Raw genomic sequence first — 26,609 nt, 5'->3', positions numbered from 1 at the left:
TCAGCACCTCGGGAGTTCCCATCTCTTCTGGGGGCTCCCTTGGCCTGGGGGGCTCAGGCCTGTGTCTGCCTTTCCCCCGCTGCGGTCAGATCTGCTGAGGCCGGCGCATCGTCCCCGCTGGCCCTGGCAAATGGGCCCTTCTCTTTCCCTCCCTGGCCCCCCACACGTGTTCCTTGGTCTCTGTTCTGTGCCGCTGCTTTTGCTCCTTCTCATTAAAGCCTTTGTGCAGCATTGCTGGAGAGTCGTGGTCGTTTGTTCTCCTCCTCCCTCACCTACCGCCTGCTCTGCAAGGAAGATCCTTGCCTCTCCCATGGCTACAAATGGAACCCCAATGATGGGGCAGTTCCCAGTGTTGGTAGAGCTCCTTGAAGGGATTGCAGGGCAATAGAAGGAAATTGGCAGGGAAAAGAGGAAAAGAAGCCACAGATGAAAGGAGCAAGAAAGGAGCAGCAGACAGGGCTGGGCATAGAAGTAAGGCCTCAGGCAGTAAGCTGGTGTTGCTGTGGGAACGATCCAGGCTGGGAACAGCTGCCCAGAGCTGTCTAGCCCAATCTCCATTTCTGGATGCATCTGCCATAGGAGCAATGGTCCCAGAGCAGGCTCCTGTGCCTGAGCCGTTTTGGAGTGGGTGGTCTTGCAGCTCAGCTGCTGTGTGATTCATCAGAGAACACTGCACAAGTGAACCAGCAGCAGCCGAGGAGAGCTGTGAGTGTGCGGAGAGCATGCTGAGGGAAAGCCCGGGGGAACCAAAAGGGCCAGGTCCCACTGAGATTTGAACTCAGATCACTGGATTCAGAGTCCAGAGTGCTCACCATTACACCATAGGACCTCCTGCCCCAGACACCTCTGGCTCCTGTGCTCAGCCTCACTCAGCCTTGTCTTCCCCACCTTGCAGCAAGCCCTTTCCCACCCAGGGCAAGTTACCTTGGGAAGTCACCTTCACACTGCACAAGCTCCCTTGCCTTGTGTACTCTCAGGCAAGAGGGTTGGGTTTGTGTAAAGAAGAGAATGCCAATGCTGGCAGGCCAGCAGAGTATTCGTATTGTCAAGGGCAAGAGGGGCTGTTGGGTTGTGGTGCCATGGGCCTGGGAGCAGGATGAGGTTGTCTTGGGGCTGAGGTCGGGGCGCCAAGGAGTGGGCAGCCATGAAATGTCCCTGTCAACTGTTGAGTCAAGCGGCCTGCTGGAACTGCTCTGCAAGGGGGATTGTAGTGCTTTCTGGGGGACATGTGGGCACAACAGCAGTGGCACATGTGGGACAGTTGGGGTAGGCAGCGCAGAAAGGTGTCTGGCAGGGCATGATGGCAGCATGGGTGTTGCCATCAAGTGATTGAGTGGGGCCTGGCTTTATGGCAAGAGTTTGGAGGCGCTCAGTTTCCCGGCTGAGATTAACTACACTTTCGGACATTTAAGTAGTGCAAGAACGAAGATGGCCCCAAGGAGTGACTTTCATATTCTGACATCTTTTGGGTGGCAGGGGTTTGCTGCAGAGATTGTTCCACCCCACCTTGCTCCCTCCCCTCCCATTCCGGATCTGTTCCCAGGATGGCAGTGACTGTATAAAAATTGGGCATTTCTGGGTCAGTTCTAGACAGAAATGTGAGGGGCAAACTGTCTGGCAGTGGGCTGGCATAGGGTCCCCTTGGTCTCAGGAAAGAGGAAGAGGAAAGGTCAGCAAATGCTTTCTGCCCTGGGACATGTCTCAGTCTGAACTACAGCTGGGAATGCTTCACTTTAGCCATGGACTGTCACCTTGAGACAATGTGATGAATGCTATATATACAGTTGAGAAGGAAAGTTTGCATCACTAGAGTGTTTCTTCTAGTGTACATACTGCAAAGGGACTATAAAGGCCGGTGCTGGCTTTTTGTTCTCAGAATTTTTCTTTGGGAGCAGTTGCTGGATGTTTTGAAGGGCTTTGGGATCTGCAAGAGTGAGAGGGTAAGATGGTATGCAGAGCTTGAAGGAAAATACAGATATCCAGGGAGCTGGATGCAGTTCAGTGGGTACGAGTTACATGTTGAGCAGCTGATGGCACAGAAAAGCTTCTAAAAGAGAAGCCTTTTCTTTTGCAATTGCCTTTTCTTTTGCAGCCTATTAACTGCACAGCCAACAATGAAACGATTCTTCCTTCCTTGCTACATGCAGGATCACATTCTGTCAGTCTCCAAGAGCCAGGATGCACAGCAGAGCTCTTCCACAAACTGCTCTCACACGGATGGGGTCGTGCCAGGAAAGCGCTTGCCTTTTTCCTGGGCACTGTCAGTGTTGATGAACACAACCACACGATGGTGGTGTTGACTCGCAAAAGAAGGACACACGCCAAGCCCAGCTCGAAACCACCCCAAGCCCAGAAGCAAGCTGGAAACATCCCTGCTGTCAAATCAATGGTGTCAGGACAAAAAGATTTCACTGATCTTCCTCTTCCAAGTGCAAACCCTTCTTTACACCACACTCAAACAGCAGCAAACTCCTTTGTCCTAAGAAAGCTTTTCACTCTCTCAGAGTCCGGCTACAAACCTGAAAACATCTGGAAAAACAGAGCTCAGAAAAGTGCCAGCTGAGAAAGCTCCTGCTGCCTGCACCTTCAACTGCACCCATCGACTGACCAGCACACGCTCTGCCATCATCACTTTCCTTCTCAGCGCTGAGAACCACCCTAAGCCTTCAGTCTCACAGTCAGCATCCAAACAGAACAGCACCAGGGAAGAACCCAATGAGCTACACTTTTGGAGCTGGGAAGCTCTATGCCTGGAAATGTTACCAGTGCTGCTATTTGGGTTTCTTTGGTCTTGACCAAAACTGGGCATTACATTTCTTCCCAGAGCAAGGTGGTCTTCCCTTGATTGTTGGGATTACACACTGAGTGTCTAAGGGCTGTGTTGTCTTTTTCTCCTGAATGGAAGAGTGGGGGAATGAGGATGCTCCTAGCTGTCACAGATATTTGGGAGCAGTCCAGTTCCAGTGAGGAATGTGGTGCCCAGTTTGTGGTATGCACTGTGAGATGGTCTTTCCTGTTGTTTATTACTTAGAGCCTGTTGGGAATACTGGCCTTGATTTGGCAAGAGCCAAGTAGTTTGGAGTTTTTTTCTGTCAGAAATCCATACAGATGTTTTGCCTGGCTGTCCCAAGGGGAAGGAACAGCTCTGGAGTCATTGAAGCCACAGGCTGTGGATGCATCTCCTGAAAACCAGTTTACAATTGTTTGTCTGACTCTGTCCCTACCCATAGCTTCCAGGGACCCTCCTGGTGTTCTGGATATTCCCAGGAGGGGATATTACAACACCTGCTTTTTAAGCCAGGAATTTCAAATGCAGTAAGTCGCTCACATTCCGTGTGAGCTGTCCCAATGGTGGGAAGTGAGAGGGAACACCCCACATTGCTATTTGACATAGTCCAAACTGGAACTGGGGCCAACAGAGTATTTTGGAGTATTGAGGCCACAAGTTCATCTTTGAATGGCATCCCCAGGGAATGCTGAGGCATCCCATGCCTGTGGCACTTGGCAGCACATCCCTGATGTGGTGCAAAAAGAAGACGGGGGAAGTTCTCAGTTAGTGGGAGGAGGTTTCTGGAATGGAATTGGGATACGTGCTGATCCTGTCATGGAATCATGGGGTGGTTTGGCTTGGAAGGGACCACAAAGACCATCTGGACTTTGTCAACCCATTCCACAGCAAAGAACGTGTCCAAAACTGCCTCCTTACTCTCATGGGCAAAGTGAATGTCTTCCACAGTGCTTGTCTGTGAATGGGAGTGGCTGTAGGGAGCTCTGGCAGAGCACCTAGAGACCAGGTAAATATAGCAATGGGATTGTTTTTGCTGCTGCTGAATGTGGTTTTCTCTTTTAAGATGTTCCTCTGGGTGATCTTTTTCACAGTAGTTTCCTAGGGCTCATTTCAGGGTAGTTCCAAGAATTTGAATATAGGTGAAAAACAGTGGAGAAAAAATGTGCACCTCATCCACTTCTAGTAATTCTGAATTTCTTCCACAACACCCTTCTGGGGGAAACCTGGTTAAAGAATAAAAATGGAGAGGAAGATGTGTTCTAAACCTCCCTGGCTCTCTGACAGAGCAAACCTTTCTGTAATCCCATCAGATGTCTCTGAGAAACTGCAGGATCATAAGGTTTTCCAGGAAAACAAAACAAGGACAAAAATGAGGGAATAGGCTTCCAATTAATAATGATTCGATGGATGTAGGAATTATTTTTTTTAATGTTTGATGCTCTCCTTTTTATCCCTGGAATAATTTTTAAATTATTCCTTTAACAAGTCATCTAAATTTGAGAAATTAAATTTAAGAGGAAATGATGCAAAATAAATGCAGGGAGACATCATATAATCATCATGGAATCCCAGAAGGTTTTGGGTGTGAAGAGACCTTAAGAATCCCTTTATTCCATCCCCTGCCATTCCATCCACTAGTCGATGTTGCTCCAATCCCTGTGCAGCCTTGGACACTTTCAAGGATGGGGCAGACACTGTTTCTCTGGGTTTTTGGGCACAAGTGGAAATTTCCAGCATGGAACTAAGATATCTCCTTTGCTCTGTTTGGCTCCAGCATGGCTTTGGGAGGCAGAGGGTGTGGAAACAGGAGCTTTGCCAGCTGCCTTGGGGGAGTCACTGATGTCCCAAAAACCAGCAAGGCAAACATTTGTGGTTTACCTCCCACTAAAAGAAGAGGTCAAGCCAGGAGTGGGAACGGACCACAGAGCAGGGATAGTGCCCAGGAAAGGGGTGACCATCCTGAAGGTCCCACCAGTCAGTCACTGACTGAATCACTGAATAACAGGGATTGAAGCTTTCCAAAATTGGCCCATACCTATCTGCATTCAAATTCAACCCCAAATCAATGTTTTTGTGTACAGTTGGGATGAGACCACCGCTGATGTTACTCCCCTGGGAGTAGCAGAGAGTCTGCAGCCATGAAGGGCCAGGCTGTTTTTAAAACACACTGAGGTACAAAGAGCTGAAGTAATTTCCTACCAGGTAACATGACTTGGAAGCAGCATTCCAAACTTCTTGCCACATTTATTTTATCTCCTGGATGGTGATGCCTAAAGAAGAAGGGAGTGGAATATTCTTAACAAAAGAAGAGCAAAATTCATTAGTGACAGAAGACTTAAAATTAAAATATGAAAAACTGAAGTATGAATGGAGATGCCTTTAGGACACTTCTTGTTCCTTACTATCTATGGGATTTAAATTAAGGCCTGAGTATCCAAATCCTGGTGCTCTGCAAATGTTGTACAGCCAGGGAGGGAGACAAGAGCCTGGAATCTCTCCCCAGAAACTGTCTGCTGGTTTGTTTGACCAGGCATAGGAATAATTGTGTAATCCCTAGGCCTGTACTTATGGAGAAAGATTTATTTGTCTCCTGTGGGTTGGTTCAACATATTTTCAAAATGATGGAAACTGTTTTTATTGAAATGCCAGAGGTGCCAAATGCTTTCCCCAGCCAGAGCTCAGGAGTGGTTAATGCCCATTTCCCCAATCTCTCCAGGCAGCAGCACTGGAGCACTTGCACCCAAGCATGCCCGGGGTGTTGAGTGCTGGCAGGAGGCAAATCCAGGGATGGACAGTGGGAGTTTGCCCTGCTCCTGAGATCCCAGGCATGGAGCAGCCATGGGTGCCCTGGCCCCTGCTGGGCACGGCCGGTGCCACAGCTCCCGGTGCGCGTTCCTGTGCCAGGCCCTGCCCATGCTCCCCATGAAGGTTGGGTAGGTTTGGGTTTTTTATTTCTTCAATTATGTTCAGGTTGAGCTTGTCAATGCTCACAAGAGATGACAAATTCCTTCCCAAGGGCTCCAAGTGACCAACTGAGCCCAGGTTGCAGAGTCCCAGAGTACCTTAATTTGGAATATTTTTCATTGGTGTAGACAGGGAATTGTTTTTGAGAAGACCCAAAGCTGAAGGAGACGGGGTTTGAGGGAAGGAGAGGGCTTCTGTGTCAAATTAAAAACATATTGTGAAAAATAAATCCATGGAACAGCTAATTTCCAGTCCTGGACTGACATTTCCAATCCTGGACTGGCTTCTTTAAAATAAAAATTTTAAATGTCCATGGTGAGATTCCAGAAAACAGGAAGGGTATGGTCCTTTGGAAATGTTCCCAAGGAGCCACACTGACCTAATATCTGACTCCAGCCCAGAGGAAGATCTCTTCCTGCATCTCTGGCTGGTCTTGGTATGTCCTGATGGTTTCCATGCTGACACACAACAGGTTCCTCTGCCCAATGCATTGGGAAGTATCCCCAAGGTGCCACAAAGAAAGGAGTATCTTACAGATACAGAGTCTTGGGATTCAGGGGACAAAAAAGAATTTTTCAGTCTTTTACATCTCCCACTCTGCCAGCTTCAGCCTCAGGGAGATCCTGGTCTCACTTCAGCCTTTCTGCAGGTACAGTCTGACAGGGAGTGGGAAGAAAACAGGTCAGGATGGATAGCCTACTTCCAGAAAATCATCATAATCCACAAACCATTAAGTAGAGCTGTAAGAACTTCCCAAAATGTTCACTTCCCTGTGGACTAAGAGCTCAGAGTGGCACTGAATTGAAGTACAGGACGGATCTGCCATGGAAAGACTGTGGAAACCCCAGAAGTAAAAGCTACTTGGCCAATTCCATAAAATATTCCAAAACTAGGCTCCTGAAATATGACCATCTCTACTCTCACCTGGTGGTGGAAGGACGAGCGATGATCCTTCCTCTGATGGGTTTTTTTGGGATCTGCAGCGAACTGCAATGGAAAATAACCAAAATCCAGTTATTTCCCACAACTGGAACAGAAAAAAGGGGAAAAGGGACACAGGGACACACCTCCCACTCCTTGGGATCAAGCTCCTCCAAACCAATGTAAGAAGAGACTGAATGACAAAGCCCTGGGGACCAAATTGCTGGGGATTATAAGAAAACTGATGAGTTTTATGTTGGCAATAAAGCCCAGTCAATGTTTGCCATCAGCCAGGTGCAGCAGCATCTCCAGGAGCGTGGCCAGGTGCATCTGCCTGGCAGAGCTCCCCTCTTTCAGAGCAATCCATGAAGTACAGGGCCGTGGCACTGGCCACAGTCAGTGGCACACACCTGGGAAAGGGCAGGCAGAGGCTCAGCAGCATTCCCAGCCTTGGCTAATGCCTCCACAGCCTCACCCGTCAGTCAGCATCACCAGGATTTTTAATGCCCTGCCTCAACCTGTTCCCATTACTCACCACACAAGAGCACACAGCAAACCCCAAGAAATCTCCTATGGCCAGGGGAAGCCCTGCCCCGTGCCTGAACTCCTTTACAGAAATTCATAGTAAGCTCCTAGCATGTTTCTGCATGACAGCAGAGTAGGTGTACACCTACAAAACCATTCAAAAAGGAGCTCTGTGCAAACAGCAGAGGACTTAAATTCTCAGAACTCATTCATCTTTGTTTTCTTTGAATAGGAAAACCATGAAAGGGAAAGGTCTTGATTAAATATATGACATCTGCTCTTTTTAGTTAGCTTCTCTGTAGGAAGGGATGGTGTGAACATACACACCATTACTGCAGGATATAAACAGGATTGAATTTACAAAGATAGTATCTTTAATGTGACTAATGCTGTACTCTAAAAGCCAGACCAGCTTTCAGGATATGCAGGCTGAAGCTTTGATCCTTAAGGCAAAATACAGCTTCAAACTCGTGATACAAGTTTAACTTGCACAAGTTAATCAATTATATCATCAAAGAGGTTTGTACCTGCAACACAGACAGGGAAGATTCAGTAAGTCATTAGAGAGAGGAAAGGTGGGTGGGTTCAGCAGAACACACAGGAGCTGCTGGTAGCTCAGGAATGGGAAAAAATTATAACAGGGCACAGAACCAATATATTTATCAACTCTCAAATTTCTGTGCAGCTTAAAAACTGTTCAAGTTTAAACAGTCCTTTATCTGAATGTAGCTTTGAAAACCGGTGTTTGTATTTCAGTGAAACATTTCTGTGTCTGAAAGTGTCTCTTCAGTTTCATTCAGCTGGTCTCATAAAAGACATCATTTGACCCTCCAGTTTCTGTAATTATAGCAAGACCATAAAAACTTTTTGATTCAGTAAGGAAACTCACAAAAGAAAAAAAGAACATTTTTTATATTTCTACAAATAAATTCCAAAACCATAAACCAAACAAAACTTTAAAACCTTAACTAAAGATAATATAAATAAAAAGGGCATGATATAAAGTGTCCTTCCTTTTCCAGAGTCACTAAGTTGCCTGATCCAGGAGGCTGGTATTTCAAAAGGATTAGAAGCATCTCCCCATGTCCAGTGGGATGAAGATGTTCAGAAGAAAAATGCTGAGGAGATCTTTCTAGAGAGATAAAGTTCTGGGAAAAAAAAAAAATTATTTCACCTTTTAGTGCACAAGACACAACATCCTGGGATAGGTTCCTATCCCAGCTGTCCATTTATCATTGGTTATTTGACAATTAAAAACATTTGTTCCCATTTCTGTGGGGGATGGGAATACCAAGCAATGCAAGGAACCAGCCTCTCCAAATTCTTTTTTTCAGCTCAGATTCAGCAGGAAACTGGAAGTCACGGATCTCAGACAGAAGGAAGTTTCTGTATTACAACTACAGATTCATTTCTCTTATTTTTATATGGGAGTAATCACTGATAGTAAAGTTGTGTATAACATTCCTTACTGGGGGAGGGTTAATGATGTGAGAGCAACTGAAACATGGAGTTTTAAACCTCAACATTAAGCGGCTCTATTATTAAAATTAATATTTATTCCAATCTTGTGCAATGCTCGTGACAGCTCAAAGAACTTTGATCTAAAACAAATTGTTACTTTAAATACTGCTGATCCTTCTGAGAAGGCAAAATAAACTGGGCTCACAGAAGGTTGAAGCACCCACTGTTTCCCAGAGTGAGGCCCCAGTAGAAGAGTCAAGAGAAATTGCATATAAAAGGCAAACACAAAAGACAAAAGGTGTTTTAGCTGCAAATTCGAAAAGGTCACTTGTGTCTTTGTGTATGTGTACAGAATGAGGCCATTTGGGGGCACTGACCTTAGTAACTGGACAGTTATTAACTCATTAGATCAGTTCAACAGCAAGCTACCAATGTGACATGTCCCAACATTCTTTGAGTGGACTCTTAGAGTCATGAACAGTGAAGACACTTCACCTTATGAATGCTTTCCCCGAAGTGGATGGTGAGGAGAAGAATGAAATTACAAGGTGGATTTTCATGAAGCTCATCTTGGGAAACACAGCCTGAGTCTCAAATACCAGTGAAGTAAAAGATGCAGGAAGATTAGAAATTATGCATAAATGAACTGGGTGGTTTTATTTGTATCATGAAAACTTGGGTCAGTGAAAAATCGGAAAAATTGGATTGCTGTCTTTGATGTACACGGGAAATGGTAGAGGTGGGGGTGGAGGGATAATCAGCAAATAAACAAGAACATGAAAGTTTCTGGCACAACTTGGAATTCATCTCAGAATGTCTGGAGACCAATTTAATACTCAAAATATCCTTTCCTTTTCTAGATGGCTTTTTCCAATGGGGGTTTATTTATGCAATTAGATGGTAGGACTTGGGAAACATTTTAATACCAGGAGCACTTGATGCCAGGCCAAGTTTACCCAGGTAGCTTAATTTATGAGGGGAAATTTTGTTTGGTTCATCTCTAGACAAGCCCTGATAGAATAGCTTAGAAGGGTCCAAATCTTATTAATTCCCAAAAGTTAAAAGTTATCGCCAAATGAAGTAAAACTTCAGTCCCCAAAATAATGTCACAGGTACCTTTACTACGCTTGAGAAGTCACTTCCAAATGCATATACTGAAATTCTGGCCCCATGCCTTACAGCTGTTCACATTTTGCTACATAAGAAGCACTGCACTTGCCAAACTGATTTTCTCAATAAAATGAGAAAAGGCTGAACCATTTTCCCATTAAAAACATTTACTAGTTTCCCAGGTATGTGTGCAGCAGTTTCTTGTGTCTCTGTAACAAAGTCTTAAGTGTGCTATAAGCATTTTATTCATTAGAATAATGCATTTTTAAGTTAAGCTTGCAATTTGAATAACTTTGAAGCCTTTTTCTTCTTTAAAAAACAGGTAAATATGGAGGAAACCAACAAAGACACCACCGAGAAGATCCTGATCTCAGCAAAATGCCTCTGTGATGCTGGCCTGTGACTGGTATTTTAAACTGGCAGTAGCATTTGTCATACATGAGGACTGGCAGAAATAAAATATCACCTCATTTATGTGTTTTGTTTGCTTTTCCTTAGAAATCTGAAGACATCTGCCTTTCGTGGTGTAGCTTTCAAAAGGCAGAGAAACAGTACATGAAAATCCAACGTACCTGTCTCCACTGAAAGCACCCCTAATATGTTAAAGGTATTAAAAACATGAGCTCTGCTTTTACATCTACTGTCACCTGCATAGATCAGAGCCTATACATACCTTACAAATTGTCACAGCTACACAAATGAAACTGCAAGTACCTGATCCTGACAGCTGTTTTAAACAGGATTTGCAAAGCTGCCTCCCAGCTGAAATGCAGACCCACGTGAGCTCAGCCATCCATCACTGCTGCAGATGTGCCTGTGCTGCCTGGCATAGGAACTGCTCTGCTCTGCTCTGCCAAGGGCTGGGCTCTCTCTGCCGATGATGGGAGCTGGTTTGGGTACCCCCACATGTTCCTGCAGCAGTGCCAGTGATGAGAGAGCAGCTGTGCTTTTTGCCCAGAAGTTAATGAATTAAGGTCTAACAGGACAAGATGTGGGATTGGGTACTATTACACACAACTGCAGAGCCCAGAGACATTCAGAGGCTTCTGAAGCAATCAGCAGTAGAGCCTTGGGATGTTAAGGCTGTGCAACAAAGGTTTAGTGGGGAAGATGATTAAGCTTTAAACATCAACACTAAACATCTGATGGTGATGGCAGCATAAACAACTTTTCTTTACTCCTTTCCCCTCTGAATTTACTTGTACTCTATAGTGGGTCTAAAAAGAAAAAAAAGGCAAAAACTATTCTCCTAAGCTCTGATCCTTTGTTCTCTGCCCCCGCCACAGCATACCTAAATTTGGTTTAACATACCTTCAGAAGGGTTCAGCTTTGCTGCAGATGTTTCCAAATGTTTCTATTTTAGACAATGCATGCAAAACACACTGAGGTCTTCTCTGAATCAGCAGCTGCTACCTCAAGAAAAAGAAAAAAACAGGACCCGGTGGGGCATGCAGGCTGGTGTGTGTTGTATATTTCCCATGGCTCTATGTCTACAGAGAACATTTCCACATTTCCCAAGGAGGAAGGAGGTTTTTTGGTGTCTTTTTGAATTGAGCAAACAAAGGGATTTCCACCTTATGGTCATCAGACATTCTTTTGAGATAAACAGGAGTGGATAAAGATCCTACATACTTTTAAGCATAGAGAATAAAAACCACTGAGATTCTAAAGGTTTATAAATGGAAAACCATCACCAAGGAACCAAGAAGTCTGGCTCCCCCTTTGAATGCTGCTCTCAGCCTCAAGGAGACACATTTTTTCGTTCAACTTTCTCACAGCATTCACCTAACTACACTTGCCAGCATGTTTTGCCAAATTAGAGAAACTGCTGCAGAAACCATCTGCTTGACACTGCTTACATGTAATAAACTATGGCTCAATACAATGTGTTGGAAATGTTTGGGGATCTTTACATGGGAACCAAGGGCAGCAGTGCTGACTCAGGCAGATCTCCCGCTGATGTCAGTGGGAATTGCACCTGAATGAGCTCTGCTGGAGCTGATACAGAGCTCGCTGCACAGAGCCTGCCACTGACAGGAGAACATGTGGTTATAGTTTAACAATACCAACTGTAATGGAGATGAGAAGGAAATTTTATAGCATTTCTGGCTTGCTGCTCTTTCATAACTATCAAAAACACTTAAATGATTTGTATACATCTGCTCTGTAACAGCTTTTCCCAGCTTCAAGTGAACACTGAGAAACTGCTCCAAAGTTAGGTCCTACCTGAGCATGAGGTTATCTGTTGATATAAAAACATGGACACCAGAAAGACTACATATAAAGCTTAAAATAAAACTTTTGATTTCCCTACAGATTGTACTACACAGTCTCTGGATGAGAACGCAGGCATTTCAACACACCCCCAGTGGCTCAATGTGAGGCAGAAATAAAGCCTTTGTAGAACAGACTCTGTCAGCCCAGTAGCAGGACACATGGGACAGCTGCTACATCAAAGTACAGCAGCTTCTCAAATTTGACTCTAAATGTAGGTGTTACAAAATTACAGTTTCAGTAAGTGTAAAAGCTCAATGTGTCACTCAGGTTATAGCATCTGTGAATCGTGATCACCAAAGCAGCAACTCCAGGGGGATCAATTCCCCAACCTCACATGAGTTTCAGAAGGCTGAAGAATGGCAATAGGGAGAAAGTAAAGTAGAGAAGCTATGATACATGTTCCCACAAATCTTAACCACAGTTACAATAGAAAGGATTCTCAACCATCAACAATTCCTAGGAAGGGGCCACATTAGAGAACCAAATGCAGAGTAGGTAAAATATTTCCTTTTGCAACCCACTACTTAGCATACACTCATCACAGAGGTTGCAATTTGGTTGCAGCTTCCAGGCATGTGCCCTTTTTCTTCAAATGCTACCAATAAACTCCTGAGTTTTGTATTACAGAGCTTCTGCTCCCCTCAGTTTACCACCCTTGGGAACACTGGGTGTGAGATTAGCTCAGTTGGTCAGAGGGTATAAAAGGCTGTGGGCTGGATCCCCTTATGGGCCATCCACTTGAGAGTCAGACTCAATGATCCTTATGGTCCTTCCAACACAGGATATTCTGTGATTCTGAAATTCACTTCCACATCATGTCTAGAGAAACTGCATTCCTTTTGCTCAGGCACAGAGACACAGTGGAAGCTGAAAACCACCACATGGATTGTCTGTTTTTTCATGTGATGAAAGGCAGAAGTGGCTGGAAATTGAAAATATGAAGGCAAGGAAGATCTCACTCCAAATCTCAAAGTAGTGCAGCTTTGTAGTAAGTGATTACCCTCACTGTCAGATATGGCCCAGAGTGGACCTCTGGGTAGGGATCTTCCTGCATTTAGGTGGCCAGGATAGAGATTCTGAAAAGTTTCAACTGCTTTGGTTGAGGAATGTAACAACTTAGTGTCTGACCTCTGACTTGGGCAAAAGCCAATGTGTGGCTACTTTATAAATCATTGCTCAATTCCTTCCTGAAGCAGACAGTGAACAATGTCTGCATTCCAGTAAAGGGAGCCTAGAGAATCAGTGTGAGGGACCCAGCACCCAGGCTGGAGCTCACTGGCAGAGAGGAGACTCTTCCTGGTACTCTTCGTGAGCTTCTCTGACCACTTGTTTAGCCTCAATGCCTGATTCATCCTTACCTGTACTCCATGTTTCCTATAAACCCTCTTGGAAGAGAATCCATTTGCACAGGGATGGTTAGGAAGAACACTGAAGTGTCATTAATACTCTCCATGCTGCAGTCTCATTACAAGGCTTCTGCAGACGAAGAAAAATGTATCAAACACACTTTGATCCCCCAAACCATGGCCCTAGTACCATATGAAGGAGTGTATCTACCATCCACAGAATCACAACATGTAATTAGGAAACAGTAAAATAATAAATAATTATTCCTGTAAGAACCATAATGCCTTGGAAAACACTAAATGTTAGAAAAATATTTGAAAGTTAAAATAAGGATGATTGGTTTAGAGAAATCATCACAGAAGGGGCATCAACTAAAATTCCAACACAACTGTAAAAGGTTAATTAACATACAGAGGCACCATTAATTTGTCTTATGATATCAATTCCCACTTTACTGTAACATTAAAAAGCTGTTGGTCTGGGTCAAGTGAAAGAACAGTTGTGTCCCTGCAGTAATTCAAAGGAACATGAAGTCTGTAGTTACACACAGTAGAACACTAATTTTAGGGGATGCTTACCTAACATGGATTTTGGTGGTGGAAAAATAAGGTCTACCAGAACTGCCATTCCTGAACAGCTACTTTGCTTATGACAGATCACTCGACACACCTTTGTTCTGCCTTTTGTGTGAATATTATACTTTTATAGCTCTTATGTGAATATTGTACTTTTACAGCTCCTTCTTCCAATGTACCTACTGAGACAAAAGGTTTACATCAAATAAAGCAAGCAGGAAAAGTAAGAAATGTGGATCACTGCTGTAGTTTCTTCCCCTTTGTAAGATTAAGGGAAGGAATGCAGCATGTACCTCTCACCTTAAGTGAAAGCAAGTCCAAAATAATTCCATGCTGAAGCTTACAGATAAACCCTGACAATCAAATATTAGTTATTTAACTTTTGACATCCCTGTGTTACCTCGTCCTTGTTGCCTCCACTCTTGCTTGTGTTTTTGTATCTCACATTTCTCTTTTCCAGCTGGAACTGTAATTCTGTTCCCAGGGGTGACTGAGAGCAGGGCAGCCATCTGTGGGTCAGTGGTTTTGCCTGGATCATCAGTGCACAGCAGTCAATCTCCAAACTGCCTCAAAAGCACCAAGTCCCAAAGCACAGTTTGGCACAGAAGTGAGGTTTTGTTCAGAGGAATCTGACCAGAATGGTGCTGAAAGCAAGAGCATGGCCATACTCAGGGTGAATGGGATAAATCCAGAATGGGACAGGCCACTGCCTGCCATGTGTCTCACACAGGAACCCAGAGCAGCAATACCACAGAAGAACCAGACAGAAACATTTGCAAAGCTGCACAAGGAACTGAACTTCAGCTCTGGGCTATGAGCAGTTTTAACACTTCATCAAAGGAGATAGGAGTTTTACTTTGGACAGTAGACTTTATTAGAAATTTTCTCCTCATTCATCAGTAAATTCACATTAAAATATGCTGAAGGCAGCTCAGTCTAAACATTTGACTTTCTGCCCTAACAACAACTTCCAGTTTAAAAACTAGATAACTGATTCAGGCAGATAACTTTAAACATGTAAGAAACACAAACAGAAAGCAGCATCTTAAAAAAAGGGGATGAGCCTGAAAAACTGATACATTTCAGATGGAGCTGGGGAAAAAGCCAGAATCAGTCACCCCAAGATGGGAAACAGTTAAATGAGAACTCCAGACACTAAACAGATAAATAAACATTATAACCACACATACATTAAAAAGAAAACAAAGTACTTAGCGCTCATACCACATAAAAATTATAATTTTTTTTTTTTAAAAAGTGACAAGCTTCCTAAAATATGAAAATCCTAAATTCTTGGGACAATGAACACATTGTTATAAACTGCAGAACTTTGGAGGGACTAGATTTGGTCTTGAAAACAATGAACAGCACCTTACTGTTACCAAGTCCAGAAACTGATCTGACACATAAACCGTTTGTTTCCTCTCATGTTTTTAAACCACATTCTCTTCTTCTAGACAATAATCTGCTTTTTTAAAATATTAGAGCTTTTAGATATTATAGGCCTAATTATGTTGAGCACTGAATATGCAGAACTCTCAACAACTCTGCATACCAAGGTATAAATATTTTTCAAAAGTTACTATCAAGACTTTTCCTTTGCTAATTTATTTTTATTTATTGGAGTAAAGTGTAGGAGAGAGAGAGAAAAATGAAACTCATAATATTGAAAAATGCTCTGCCTGCAGGACACTGAATCTTGCAGTTCAGATTTTCTATTGGCATTTACCAGAAGCAACAAAGATAAACCAATCAGTGTATGAGAGATGAGAATTATAGCCTTCAGGACTGTAAACACAAAAGGCAACAGGTAACACATGAACCTCAATCAAATCAATGTTTTCACATTCTTTAGTAGTCCCCCGCAGTGATCTGCTTTCACTGGTTCAGAAAAAAATACATATATTAAAAATTAAATAACACTTCAGTGTCCATCACAAAGATTTATATTTTGCTGTAAACAATTTTCTGCCATTTGCATTGATGAAGTCCAATGTGAGGCCAGAGGGTTCTAGATGTCTTATTGGTACTGTAAATAATTTTTCAGAGACAGAGGCAAAGGTAGAATTTCTATGTCATGCAGGCGGTCTCTGCCAAGAGCAAAACGAATTGATCTTCGGCACAAGTCCATTAAAGGCAGGGGTTCCGCTGGAAAAACAGGAGAAAGAAAAGAAAACAAAGAGTTAATTTTTCAGCATCTCCACTTACAGACAAGGTTTTGTTTATTAACAGAGATTCTGTATTCTATTGATCAGTCATAATGATAGTGATGGCATTGGGAAAACCTTTGTACCTTGAGGCAATTAAGATAATCAAGAGAAGCCAAGGCAGAATTTTCTACATTTCACCCATAGTAAGGGGCTGCAAAGTTTCACACTGAGCTTCTTTATCTGGGAGGTTTAAATCAATAATGCCAAACCACTCTTCAGGCCGCTCTGCCAAGCACGAGAAGTTACTACATTTCCAGATCTCAAACAAGACAGGGAGTTTCTACTGTGTTTATAACACAACATTCATCATTTTGTGTTAACATGAACTACACTGGCAACTTCTGACCTTTACATCCCAGCTCCTTCTGCATCTTAGGAACTGGAAATGGCACTTAGGGGTAACCAAACTTCTCAGCCAACAGTGCTTTTCCAGCAACACTCTCTTAGCCTTTCTTTCTAGGAACTCTTTTGGGAGAAAAAACTAAACAAAACACCCTCCAAAATCTAGAGGAAACATAACCTTTTCCTCTGTGAATAAATTAGTGGAGGAGGATTTGGCTGACTGGAAGGCAGAGTGTGTGTTCCCATATGTATGCCCACAAACACCCCCGAAATATATAAACAACATCTTCAGATGTCTTAAGTTCAATTTAACCAAAGTGAATTAAGTATCTGCTAGAAATGCCTTGCTGATACCACTTAAGGCTGGAGACCCAAACTCTGATCCCCAGCACCTCAAACCATCTCACCCCTATATCCCATCCCGGCCTGCAAAGCTAGCACAGAATTGCAGGAACATCATAAAACTTCCACCTCATAGCAGGAAGAATCATCTCTGTGACTGCAGCGTTGGCAATGGAAATCCTTCTGCCACGGGAACTGGAATAAAGCTGTGAAGTCTTGTACCAGTTACTGCTATCTTTAAGAATTCCAACCAGATGGATTTTGTTGCACATGCTTGCTTAAAAGGGTAAGAACTTTAAAGATTAAAGGAAACTTTTCTTCTTTACATGATAAAAGAGTAGTAGCCTTAAAAACCTTACTAGCACTTTCAAATGGAGGGGAAAAAAAGGTTTTGTGCCTATATTGTAATGATAACATTTTATAAACTTGACAGTTTTCTTACAAGTGCTCAGCACTGTACAGCACTCAGTGGTTTTCTCAAGATCTGTTGTATGTGCCATGTGCAGATTTACACACACTGCCTAGCAGAAGGCGTCCCCTCATGGCAGGGGGTGGAACCAGATGACCTTTAAGGTCCCTTTTTAGGGACCATTCCATGACTTTATTCTATAATTCTGTGTTAATCTATCAATCTGTTAGCTGATACTTTTAAAAGTACTTGGAAAAAAAAATCATTACAGAGCACAAAATACCCAGTTAAGGACTGGATTTATACGCTAGAATTGTCTGCTCCAGTGACACACCACCGACTTAATGGATTTTCCATCATTTATCCCAACATCACATTTGATTTGTGTCGTCCACAGTTCACTAAGATATTTCCCCAAAGTGGCTGCAAAAAAGCTTAGAAAGCATTCTGAAAGACTAAAAAGCTTTTTTAGCTTATAACCACTTCAGTGACTTGATATGGAGTCTACTTCTTGACAATACACCTCATTGATAACTTTACCTATTAAAAATTGCAAAATAAGAGCCCTCACATTCCATTAATAAAACAACATTTTCTCTGCATAGGTGATCTTAGTTTTCATTTTTTTTCCACAGCAGAATTATGGATGTAAAATCTTAAGGGATGAAGCTGTGAAATTCATTAACCAGGATTAATAAGCAGGAGCAAAAATAGCTCATGAGTTCTGGGACACAGAATACAACACATCTTACAAGCCTTACACCATAAACAACAATTTTCTGAGTATCTTCCCACAATCTCTGAGGTCCCATTAGGAAGATATAAAATGAGGACTAGGAGTGTTTAAAGCCATTAACTGACCATGTGGTCTCTTTTTTTTTTTTTCTAGACAAAGGAATATGTAAAATGTAACCATCTGTGCAGCCAGGCACAGTGTTAATCCCAAACTTCAAAACACAATTTAAGGAAAGGTTAAATTATTTTTCAAGCTTGAAATGCTAAATGAATGTCTCACTTCTACAGGGAATTTTCAAATGCTGAAGAAAATGTCCTCAAGTGTTTGCAACAGCTGCTAAATTGCACATACTAAATGTGTTTTTGCAACTTGAAAATTGAACTATATTCTTTTTATTCTACCCAACAGCAGTTCGAACCTACAACAAATTCAGAACAGGTTAGTCCTACAATACTAAATAAAAATTATGTTTTTTGGGGTGCTGGCTATAAGAACTTGAGAAAAAATTGTAATAATAGCATTTTAAGTTAAAAGTGTATGTAGCTGTGCATAGTCCTAAATGAATAAAAATTGAATTCAGAAAAATAAATAATCTTAATTTTGAAACAGTTTATGGGACAAAGGTAGAACTCTAAAATTAAAGACTGACAATTCTCAGGCAGCCTAACTTGACAGAACTATTATTAACCACTTGGTGTGAACCTTAATGCTGGCACTCCCCCTTCACCACATCTCACCTTTTCACTGCATATTTCACAAAGCAGGACTAAAAGTACCACGAGTAACTCAGTCCTTGCAGAGGGGAAAGGACTGGCTCAACTTGGGGATGTTGCCATGCCAGCTGAAACACACACACACAGACTTGGTGCACCCAAAACACTCCACAGCACATTCAAACGTTCAAATCATACTTCCAAAATGCTGTTTTCATTTGAGATCATATATAAATACTGCTGAGAACAGTCTAATAATGCAAGAGATGGGAAGATGAATACTCTGGAGACACATCATTAGCTTTAACTTGGCTATAGAAAAAGCCTTTCTTTCACACCTTTAAATATTTACCTTTGAAAAACTTTTAAATTCAGGGATATTAACTGTCAGAACACCCTACTAATTCTAATGCATATTAGGTGTACCAAGAGTTGTATTTTTAAAACAACTCCCAATGGATGGGAACTGGAACATTCAAGGCTCCCAAAAGAACCTGAACTAACCATTTTTCCAAAGTTATGTGAACTCCAGTAAAGTCTTCGCCATTAGAAAAAAAGAGGAATGAATTGTTGAGCTGGAATGCAAAATTGCAAAGAAAACATGATTCACAAGAATGGCTCTTTGTACTAAATTCCCAACCAGGCTAAGAAATCCAAGGTGAGACACTCCAGGGCAAGGGAACAAGCTTTGCACAGGAAACCCAGTGCTTCCTCTGGGCTGCAGCAGCACCTGGAGAGAAACTGCAGCTTTTGGGTGACAGCTCCACGCCTGGGCCCAGCCCAGGCACCTTCCTGAACGCTGTAACTGATCACCTTCTCATCTGAAGTTTACCCTGAGACTTCTTCACCCAAAGGAAGCTCCTCATATCTGCCACATTACAGAAGAGTATTTCTCAAGAACAGAAAAAATGAATCAAGAATTGCTTAATTGACATGTCAGAGTTTAATTCCTGTGTGTCTCCCCTTTTGGCACCAGGAGTTTTTTAAAAAAGGCCCATTTGCAAACCTTCCTTTCCATACACTACAGTCACAGCCAAGGGGACACTTTGGCAGCACAATCACAGCCACTCCTCTTACCCAGAGCTGCATTTCACCAAGAGGGCCACAATATAGCTAAAATGGCTATTTAATAGAATAGCTAATAACTTAAAATCCTCTTAAATATATATTTGGTTAATTATATTAATGAAAATAGCTATTGAGTAACTCAGCTATTAGTAACACAGAATAACTGTGTTATTATACATACAGATCTAGTCATTCTAATGGTGTCACTGCTGGGTTAAGGACAAAGGCAAAGAAACGTTTGTAACCAGACACAACCCTGTGCCTGTGAGCATTCCTCCAGTGCACATACATTTTTGAGAGCAATTTGCACATCATTACCAGCTGAAAAGTTCATTTAGTTTTGGCAACCTGCACTTATTTAACAATCTGGCACTCCAGCAAGGCTGCCTCCTCTCTGCAAACAGGCTTTTGTAGTTGAGATAAAGTCATCGAGCAGCTGATAACACTAAATGTTATTAACTGCAATGTTACATAGGCTCACACAAAAGAGCAGCTCTTAGCAGACAACACTTATTTGCCAAATGACAATACTATTTTAAAAAATAAATGTATAAAGCTCAAACAGCACCTCATGTTCATGGCTTTCATTAATCTATGAGGAACGTATTTTTATCTCCTGTTATACAAGCAGAGATGATTGGGAGGGCGAAATACAATCAGCAAAATTAAAGCTGAGTGAAAGACAAAGGAAGTTTTCAGAAGAACTGATGTTACCAGAACTCAAGAAATTTATTTTTTTAAGTTATTTTATATACATACCTGAGACACCAGGCTACCTCATATTTTGATAGTTTTGACCTTAAACTCATTAAAAAGCACTTATATTCAGCAATCCATGTTAATGTTTCCAATTGCTGAAAGGCAGTTTTAAAGTCAGATTAAAAAAAAAAAAAAAGTGTTAGGAGACAGAGATGTGATTGCACACCACTAAATAAGTGAAGGGCATCTCTCCAGTCCTAACTTTGCTTTTCTCAAAAGGGACGAGCCAGCTCATTAAGGAGCTGAAGCCACAATGCCTCCAGAAAGGGAATGTGAAGTCTTGCAGAAGTGCTGCCTGCCTGGTGCACAGAGAGGAGTCTGGAAGGGAGGAAAAGCAGGATGCCACTGTTCATAGCCTGATGTCACTGTTTGTGTCCTTCCCGCCCCCTTCTCCTTCCTGCCCCTGGTCTGCACCTCCCTAAGTCAGCAGCACTCCAGTTCTGCCCTTCATGGCTCCATGTTTAGCTCATACTTTGCCAAGGTCAGTGAGCATCACGATCTTTAGAGGGACGGCGTCCCCAGAGACTGAGCCCTTGCCATGGAACGTGCTCCAATATGGACACAAAGCATTGGTCTTACACGGGGCCTGGCGGGGTGAAGGGGGAAGGCAAAGCTTCTCCATGGCTTGTCAGCACTCAGCTGATGTCCCCCTGCTCTGAGGGACAATCCCCTGTCCCCTTCCAGGACACCCACTGAGTGCCCACTGTACAGACTGCAGCATGCTTTTGTTAAATTCTTTTTCCTCCATTTTCATCCCTCCCCCAGTTATTAAGACACCTGCTAAGAGGTAACGTGGCCTAAGTGTTTCCATTAGGGTGATTTAGAGTATGCAGAAATTTGCAACTACCACTTAATTATCACACACAATAAGCACACAAATAAATGTAAGCCAGGAGTTTTCCTTCCAACCTTTGTGTCAAAGCCTAATTATTGTTTTAATTTTACACAGTACAGGCCAAATTCTTTCCAACCCATAATAGGGTACATAAATACACCCCTTGTGACATATTTATGGCTTCCCTGATGCAACTGATGGAAAATTTGAGTTGTGTTCCTCAAATGGCACAATCCAGAGAGGAAATTGCAAATAATATATTAAAGAACACAGGCTATGACCAGCCATAAAAGATGCTAATAAATCTCCTAACAGCAATGGAAACTCAGACAAAGGATAACACTTATCTATTTTCCCCACAGACGTCTTTAAGCTCTGCAGCCTAAACCAGTGAAGCACCTTAGAAATCATATTTAAATCACCTCTCCAAAGAATTCTGCAATCCCAAAGGGCACGGTGTGATTTTCAGGAGAGCACTGTCATTTCTCCCGAAGTCACAGGTTTATCCATGCCCCCCTGCCCAGCAGCCGGCAGCTTTAGCACGTGTGACAAAGCTCAGGGGTGGCAGATGGGGAGATTCTGTGTTATCAGGCAGGGCTGATAAGGAGACACTGTCTCCAGCAGTTGTCTGCCAGCACAAATAAAGCTTTGTGCTGTCCACACCCGCCCTTGCTTTTAGCAGGCACGGTGGGGAAGGTGAAATACATAAAACACCACAAACACCGCCCTGTATTTGAGCTCACCCGCACCCCACAAAAATTCGGCACTTGAAATTTCATATATTAAAGGGAGAAAGGAAGGCAAGAAAGCTTGAACAGAGGGACGGTCTCAAGAGTAACCCTCCCGCCTCCCATCCTCCTCTGCATACCTTGGGTTGGGAAGGGAGAATCGGTTTACAGGTTTATCTTTTAAGTGCTAAATGCAGTTAAGGGCAGTTCAAAACTTGAATCAAGCAGCATTTAGCAGAATTAAGCTGAAAAAGCAACAGTGAACAAGCAGATATTCTGCAACATCATTTGTTTTCAGTTAATGCTCTCCAGCTGTGCTTTCTTGAGAGGAAAATCGTTGAAAAGCAGAACAGAATGAAAACAACCAAAAGCAAGCTCCAAAGCCAGTGGCTGCTGCGTACAAGTAAAGATATTATAGAAGAAAGGACTTATAAAATCAAGCCTTGCTGTGCTAAATTGCCAGCTAGCCTGTTACTTCTAAGTGCAGCTAGCTAACTTCCCATGTGAAAAACTGTAAGAGTCAAAGTAGTTAACACAACAAGCTATTCTAGTAAGAGAACCTTTTACACCTGTAATAACAAAAGATCTGGCCCATGAGAATCTACAGAAGAAAAATGTAAACATCTGAGTAAAACAAAAAGTCTTAGCATGTACACACAAAACACCATTTAACCAATGAATTAAGTGGCAAGAAAACTACTAGCCAATCAAAATTAAACACAAACTCTGTAAAAATATAAAAATAAATTATGTGAATAAAAAAAAAAAGATTTTCTACATAAAGAAACTGAGTCTCGTCTGCTTATTACTGCACAAGTGGCCTCTTGTTATGGGTTAGATAAGCATAAATACACAGCTCCATGCAATGTCTTTTTTGCAATATAGAGTTTGGGAGGTAGACAAACAAGACTCAGACAACTCATCCTGACTCAGAAACATCAGAGCTTAAATTCAATGAATTCAACACAGGCTTAAAATTCCCTCCTAAAGATTTCAATTTAGTGGACTTAAGCATAGGCCTAAACATTTTTTTAAATCATATTGGTTATAGGACTGTTCTTAGAAAAGTAATTTGTCTGTGTACATTTATAGGAAAGCTGTATTTATAGTCAGACACATCTATACCTGCAGCAACCCCTCTGAGAAGCTCCTCGTGGTCTCTAATAGTTCTTTCCCTCTAGGTAGGTTTATGATCCACCCAAAAAAGGGCCCTGACCCACCAGATTCCATACAAAGAACAGGCACAGTACAAAGTCTGGTCCAGGCCAAATCTACATGCACACCTTACTGTGGAAACCCACCTGAAAAATCTTCTTTTTCTCAACTACAACTGCTAATTTAAATGTACATATGCATCATAATAATCCAATTTCCACCATCAAAATCAAGGGTATAGCTCATATTTTAAAACCATTTACTACACTATTTCTACAGTTTAGATTACTAAATTGTACTGCTCTATTGTACTGTGATTCAGAAATTGCAAAACAGACAATAAGGAGTTTTAACAGCAAACAAGTGGCTTTTTAAAAAATGCAGCAAAGCTGCGTAATAAACTTGTTTTGCCATATCTTGATACATTTGCATGGTGACAAAGAGCATAAGCAAAACCAGTGGCCACTTCCCTTCACATGAATTCATTCCCTATGTGCATCAGGAAAATGTAAATAAGGAGGATGGGCTGGAAAGATTTCCTTTCTGGCTTTGATTTGTTTGCTCTTCTCCTCCCCTCAGATACTTCCACATTTCAAGCTTTGCACTTGAACACAGTGTGAAGGTAAATTGGGACAGTTGCTTCAGTGATGATTTAAATGTTCTGTAGTAGCAAAGACACCAAAAATTAATAGACACTCTTTAAAACCAACAAACAAAACCATGTGCTTGACATCAGAGATGAGCCTAAGCTACAACCACAGGCTCCTCGGCTCCTCCCTGATCAACCTTCCCCAAATTTACCACGTTGAGAATGGAGATTTGGCTCAGATTAATCTGTAATGTAAACTTTATAGCTTTTAATCTCAGAAATAATTTTATCACCATTAAATTCAGCTTGTGTGCCAGGCCATAAAGAGGGGAGTTAAAATAGATCAAGGTGAGAGAAGATTAAAGCTTGGATGAGAATTTCACTGAGTAGATGCACTGGAGTTCGAAGACAAAGTTGTTCAGGGGTTCTGGACACATTTATAGAAAAAGTAATAACAGAAAAAGTTGAAGGAAAGTTCAGGATTCAAGGACAAACCACTGCAGGCAACTATTGCAACAGGCACCCGCACACTGCGAGCAACATCCTGACTGAAATATGCTGAAACAATTCCCTGCATTTTATCTCTTCATGAGATGTGCTTCATAAATGGGCATATAAAATAGTATGCATAGGTACACATCTATATCTGCCTTTATGGCTGTGAACAAGTCCTTATTGCTCAGGAAAGGGGGGCAGGAAGTCAAAGATATTTTTGGTGAACCTCTTCCAATTCCTTTCATTCATTTACACATTTCTGCCTTAATAGCATGCCAGAAGATGAGGAGCTTTCTTGGTGGGAAACTAATCATACTGATTAAAATATCTTAAAATTCAAACTTGTACGTTTTCACAGCTGTTCTTAAACACATTTTTTATTTTGGGTTAGCTAATTAAGGATGAGAGGGGAAGAGAATGAATGAGAAGCATGCAAAGAACCAAAATGTTGGCACCCTGTGAACCCAGTGGGTCCCTGATTGCCTGACTGCCCCCTCTGCCTTTCTCCCATTTGCCTCTTTTTTACCTGTTGCATTTTGTGTGACATATTCATTGTGTGGGACAGTGAAGTACTCCCTGTCATCTTTGCTTGTACTGTGCCCAGCATGGTGGAACCTCACCACAATTTCTCCACACTACCACACTGAAATAAATAACACACCCTCATTCAGCATTTCCACTGCTTACAACTCCCTTTCTCAGCTGGAAACCTCTCACAATAGTCTCCTGTGTGCCTGTTCAGTCTCACACCAAAGTTGTTTACCCTAGTTAGCAATTAAATTGTTTCAAAGCAACTTTTGCACCACACTACAGCTTTCTTTAAAGTTTCACCATATTGACAGGGTAGCAGAACTGATGACTCACCTACTTATATTACTACAGACTGTGCTGAGCTGTTTGAGACAATTAATATTTGACTACATTCCTCATATCATTGTTACATGACATTTTCTCAACTACTTCAATTTAAATTACCCAGAGGCTCCAACATATGCAGATTTTCTCAAACCAAGCGAAAAAATTACAGCAGCATGTCATTTAAATTTTAATGCAGTTGTATACAAGCTAATGATCTCTAGTGGAGATTTACAAACAATAGACCTGACTCATCACTTTATTATTCTAGTTTTGGTATTAACAGAATTACATTGGAATAAATCTGGAGCCATGAAGTTGCAATTAAGCTCAATATAATGAATTTGATCCCATTAGTTTAGTACCATTTATATTTTGGACTTGTTGAAAGTGATTTTTTTTCTTAAGCACCATAATCTTCACCAGCAGTAAATGGGTACTGGAGATGATCTGAATTATTTTCATACTGAATTTAGGATTCATTATTGTTCCTGGCATGCAAACACAGCTGATGCTCTCTGAACACATTTCTAAAGCATTCAGTTTGAACACAAATACACTCTCATAGCACAGATAGAGCACACAGGGCTGCCTCCACTCACCATTGTGCAGCTCCTCTCAATCACAAACTCTTGTTACCATCTTTCAACGCTGGCAAAGCTCTGTCTGAAATGTCACACCCCTTTGCCCCACCTACAGTCAGCACTGCTGCCATGTCATCTTACAAACCCATTTCCTGAGAAATATGAGTGTGGAAAGAGGATTTCCATATTATGCATTCTACAGCCACTGTATGAGATGTGTTATCACTCTCCAAGCCTCTGAAGCACCAGAACAAATCCAGTGATGGGATGGGAGAGATGAGAGGGTAGGTGGGCTACAGAGTGGTTTAGGTGGGCTACAGAGTGGTTTGCCCACTGAAGTGACTTTTCTTGTTCTTAGGCATGTAGGGTAGGGGGATACAGCATGAAGATAAATATTAAAACTCACAGAAACACCCCCTGGAATTTCACACAGGATTCCTAGAATCTGATAGCTAACTTGAGTTTTCCTCCAGCTGAATTTCTTCACCTCTAGGGCAGCATCACTGAGCAAAACTTTCCTGTACTTGGTCCTTCTGGACACATGGTCAGCAGGAGCCCCCTCTGAGCTGTCTTCTCTGGCCAGAACAGCTGAAAGGGGGGTGGGTGGCAGCTGGGGTGGACCTGCTGCCATTCTCCAACCATCCATCAGCCTACTCCTGACAGCACTGCTTAATCTATTTTGAGAGCTCAGCGTGCAGGGTAATACCATTCACGACTTCTCCCTGTCCTCTGCAGCCCACCACAGATGCAGCCAACACATTTCCTTGGGATCTCTCAAACTCTGCACAGTGACCCTCCCTCAGGGGTGCTCACTCGTTGTT

General features: G+C 42.3%; 1 protein-coding gene, 1 long non-coding RNA gene and 1 other non-coding gene across 15 annotated transcripts in view; all 3 read right to left on the bottom strand.

Annotated features, from left to right (window-relative positions):
* Nucleotides 1-757: 757 nt before the first annotated feature.
* TRNAQ-CUG (transfer RNA glutamine (anticodon CUG)) lies at nucleotides 758-829 on the bottom strand. The gene has a single exon. It is a non-coding gene; the product is annotated as a tRNA-Gln (tRNA).
* A 7,384-nt stretch (nucleotides 830-8,213) lies between these two features.
* LOC128793212 (uncharacterized) lies at nucleotides 8,214-13,487 on the bottom strand. Its single transcript, XR_008432693.1, has 3 exons — nucleotides 13,405-13,487; nucleotides 11,081-11,178; nucleotides 8,214-8,346 (listed from the first exon to the last, which is right to left on the bottom strand). It is a non-coding gene; the product is annotated as an uncharacterized LOC128793212 (long non-coding RNA).
* Nucleotides 13,488-15,896: 2,409 nt separating this feature from the next.
* SPSB4 (splA/ryanodine receptor domain and SOCS box containing 4) overlaps nucleotides 15,897-26,609 on the bottom strand; it is a 156,705-nt gene continuing 145,992 nt past the window's right edge. For all 13 annotated transcript variants that reach the window (XM_053951635.1, XM_053951637.1, XM_053951636.1 and 10 more), the window contains one exon: nucleotides 15,897-16,116. In XM_053951635.1, the coding sequence (XP_053807610.1) occupies nucleotides 15,989-16,116 (128 nt within the window). In that variant the 3' untranslated portion in view covers nucleotides 15,897-15,988. The remainder of the gene's footprint in view (nucleotides 16,117-26,609) is intronic.

This window comes from Vidua chalybeata, chromosome 10, assembly GCF_026979565.1.
Source record: "Vidua chalybeata isolate OUT-0048 chromosome 10, bVidCha1 merged haplotype, whole genome shotgun sequence".
NCBI classification, from domain to species: domain Eukaryota; kingdom Metazoa; phylum Chordata; class Aves; order Passeriformes; family Viduidae; genus Vidua; species Vidua chalybeata.
The sequence above is the reverse complement of the archived record's forward strand: the minus strand, read 5'-3'. Positions and strand labels throughout refer to the sequence as shown.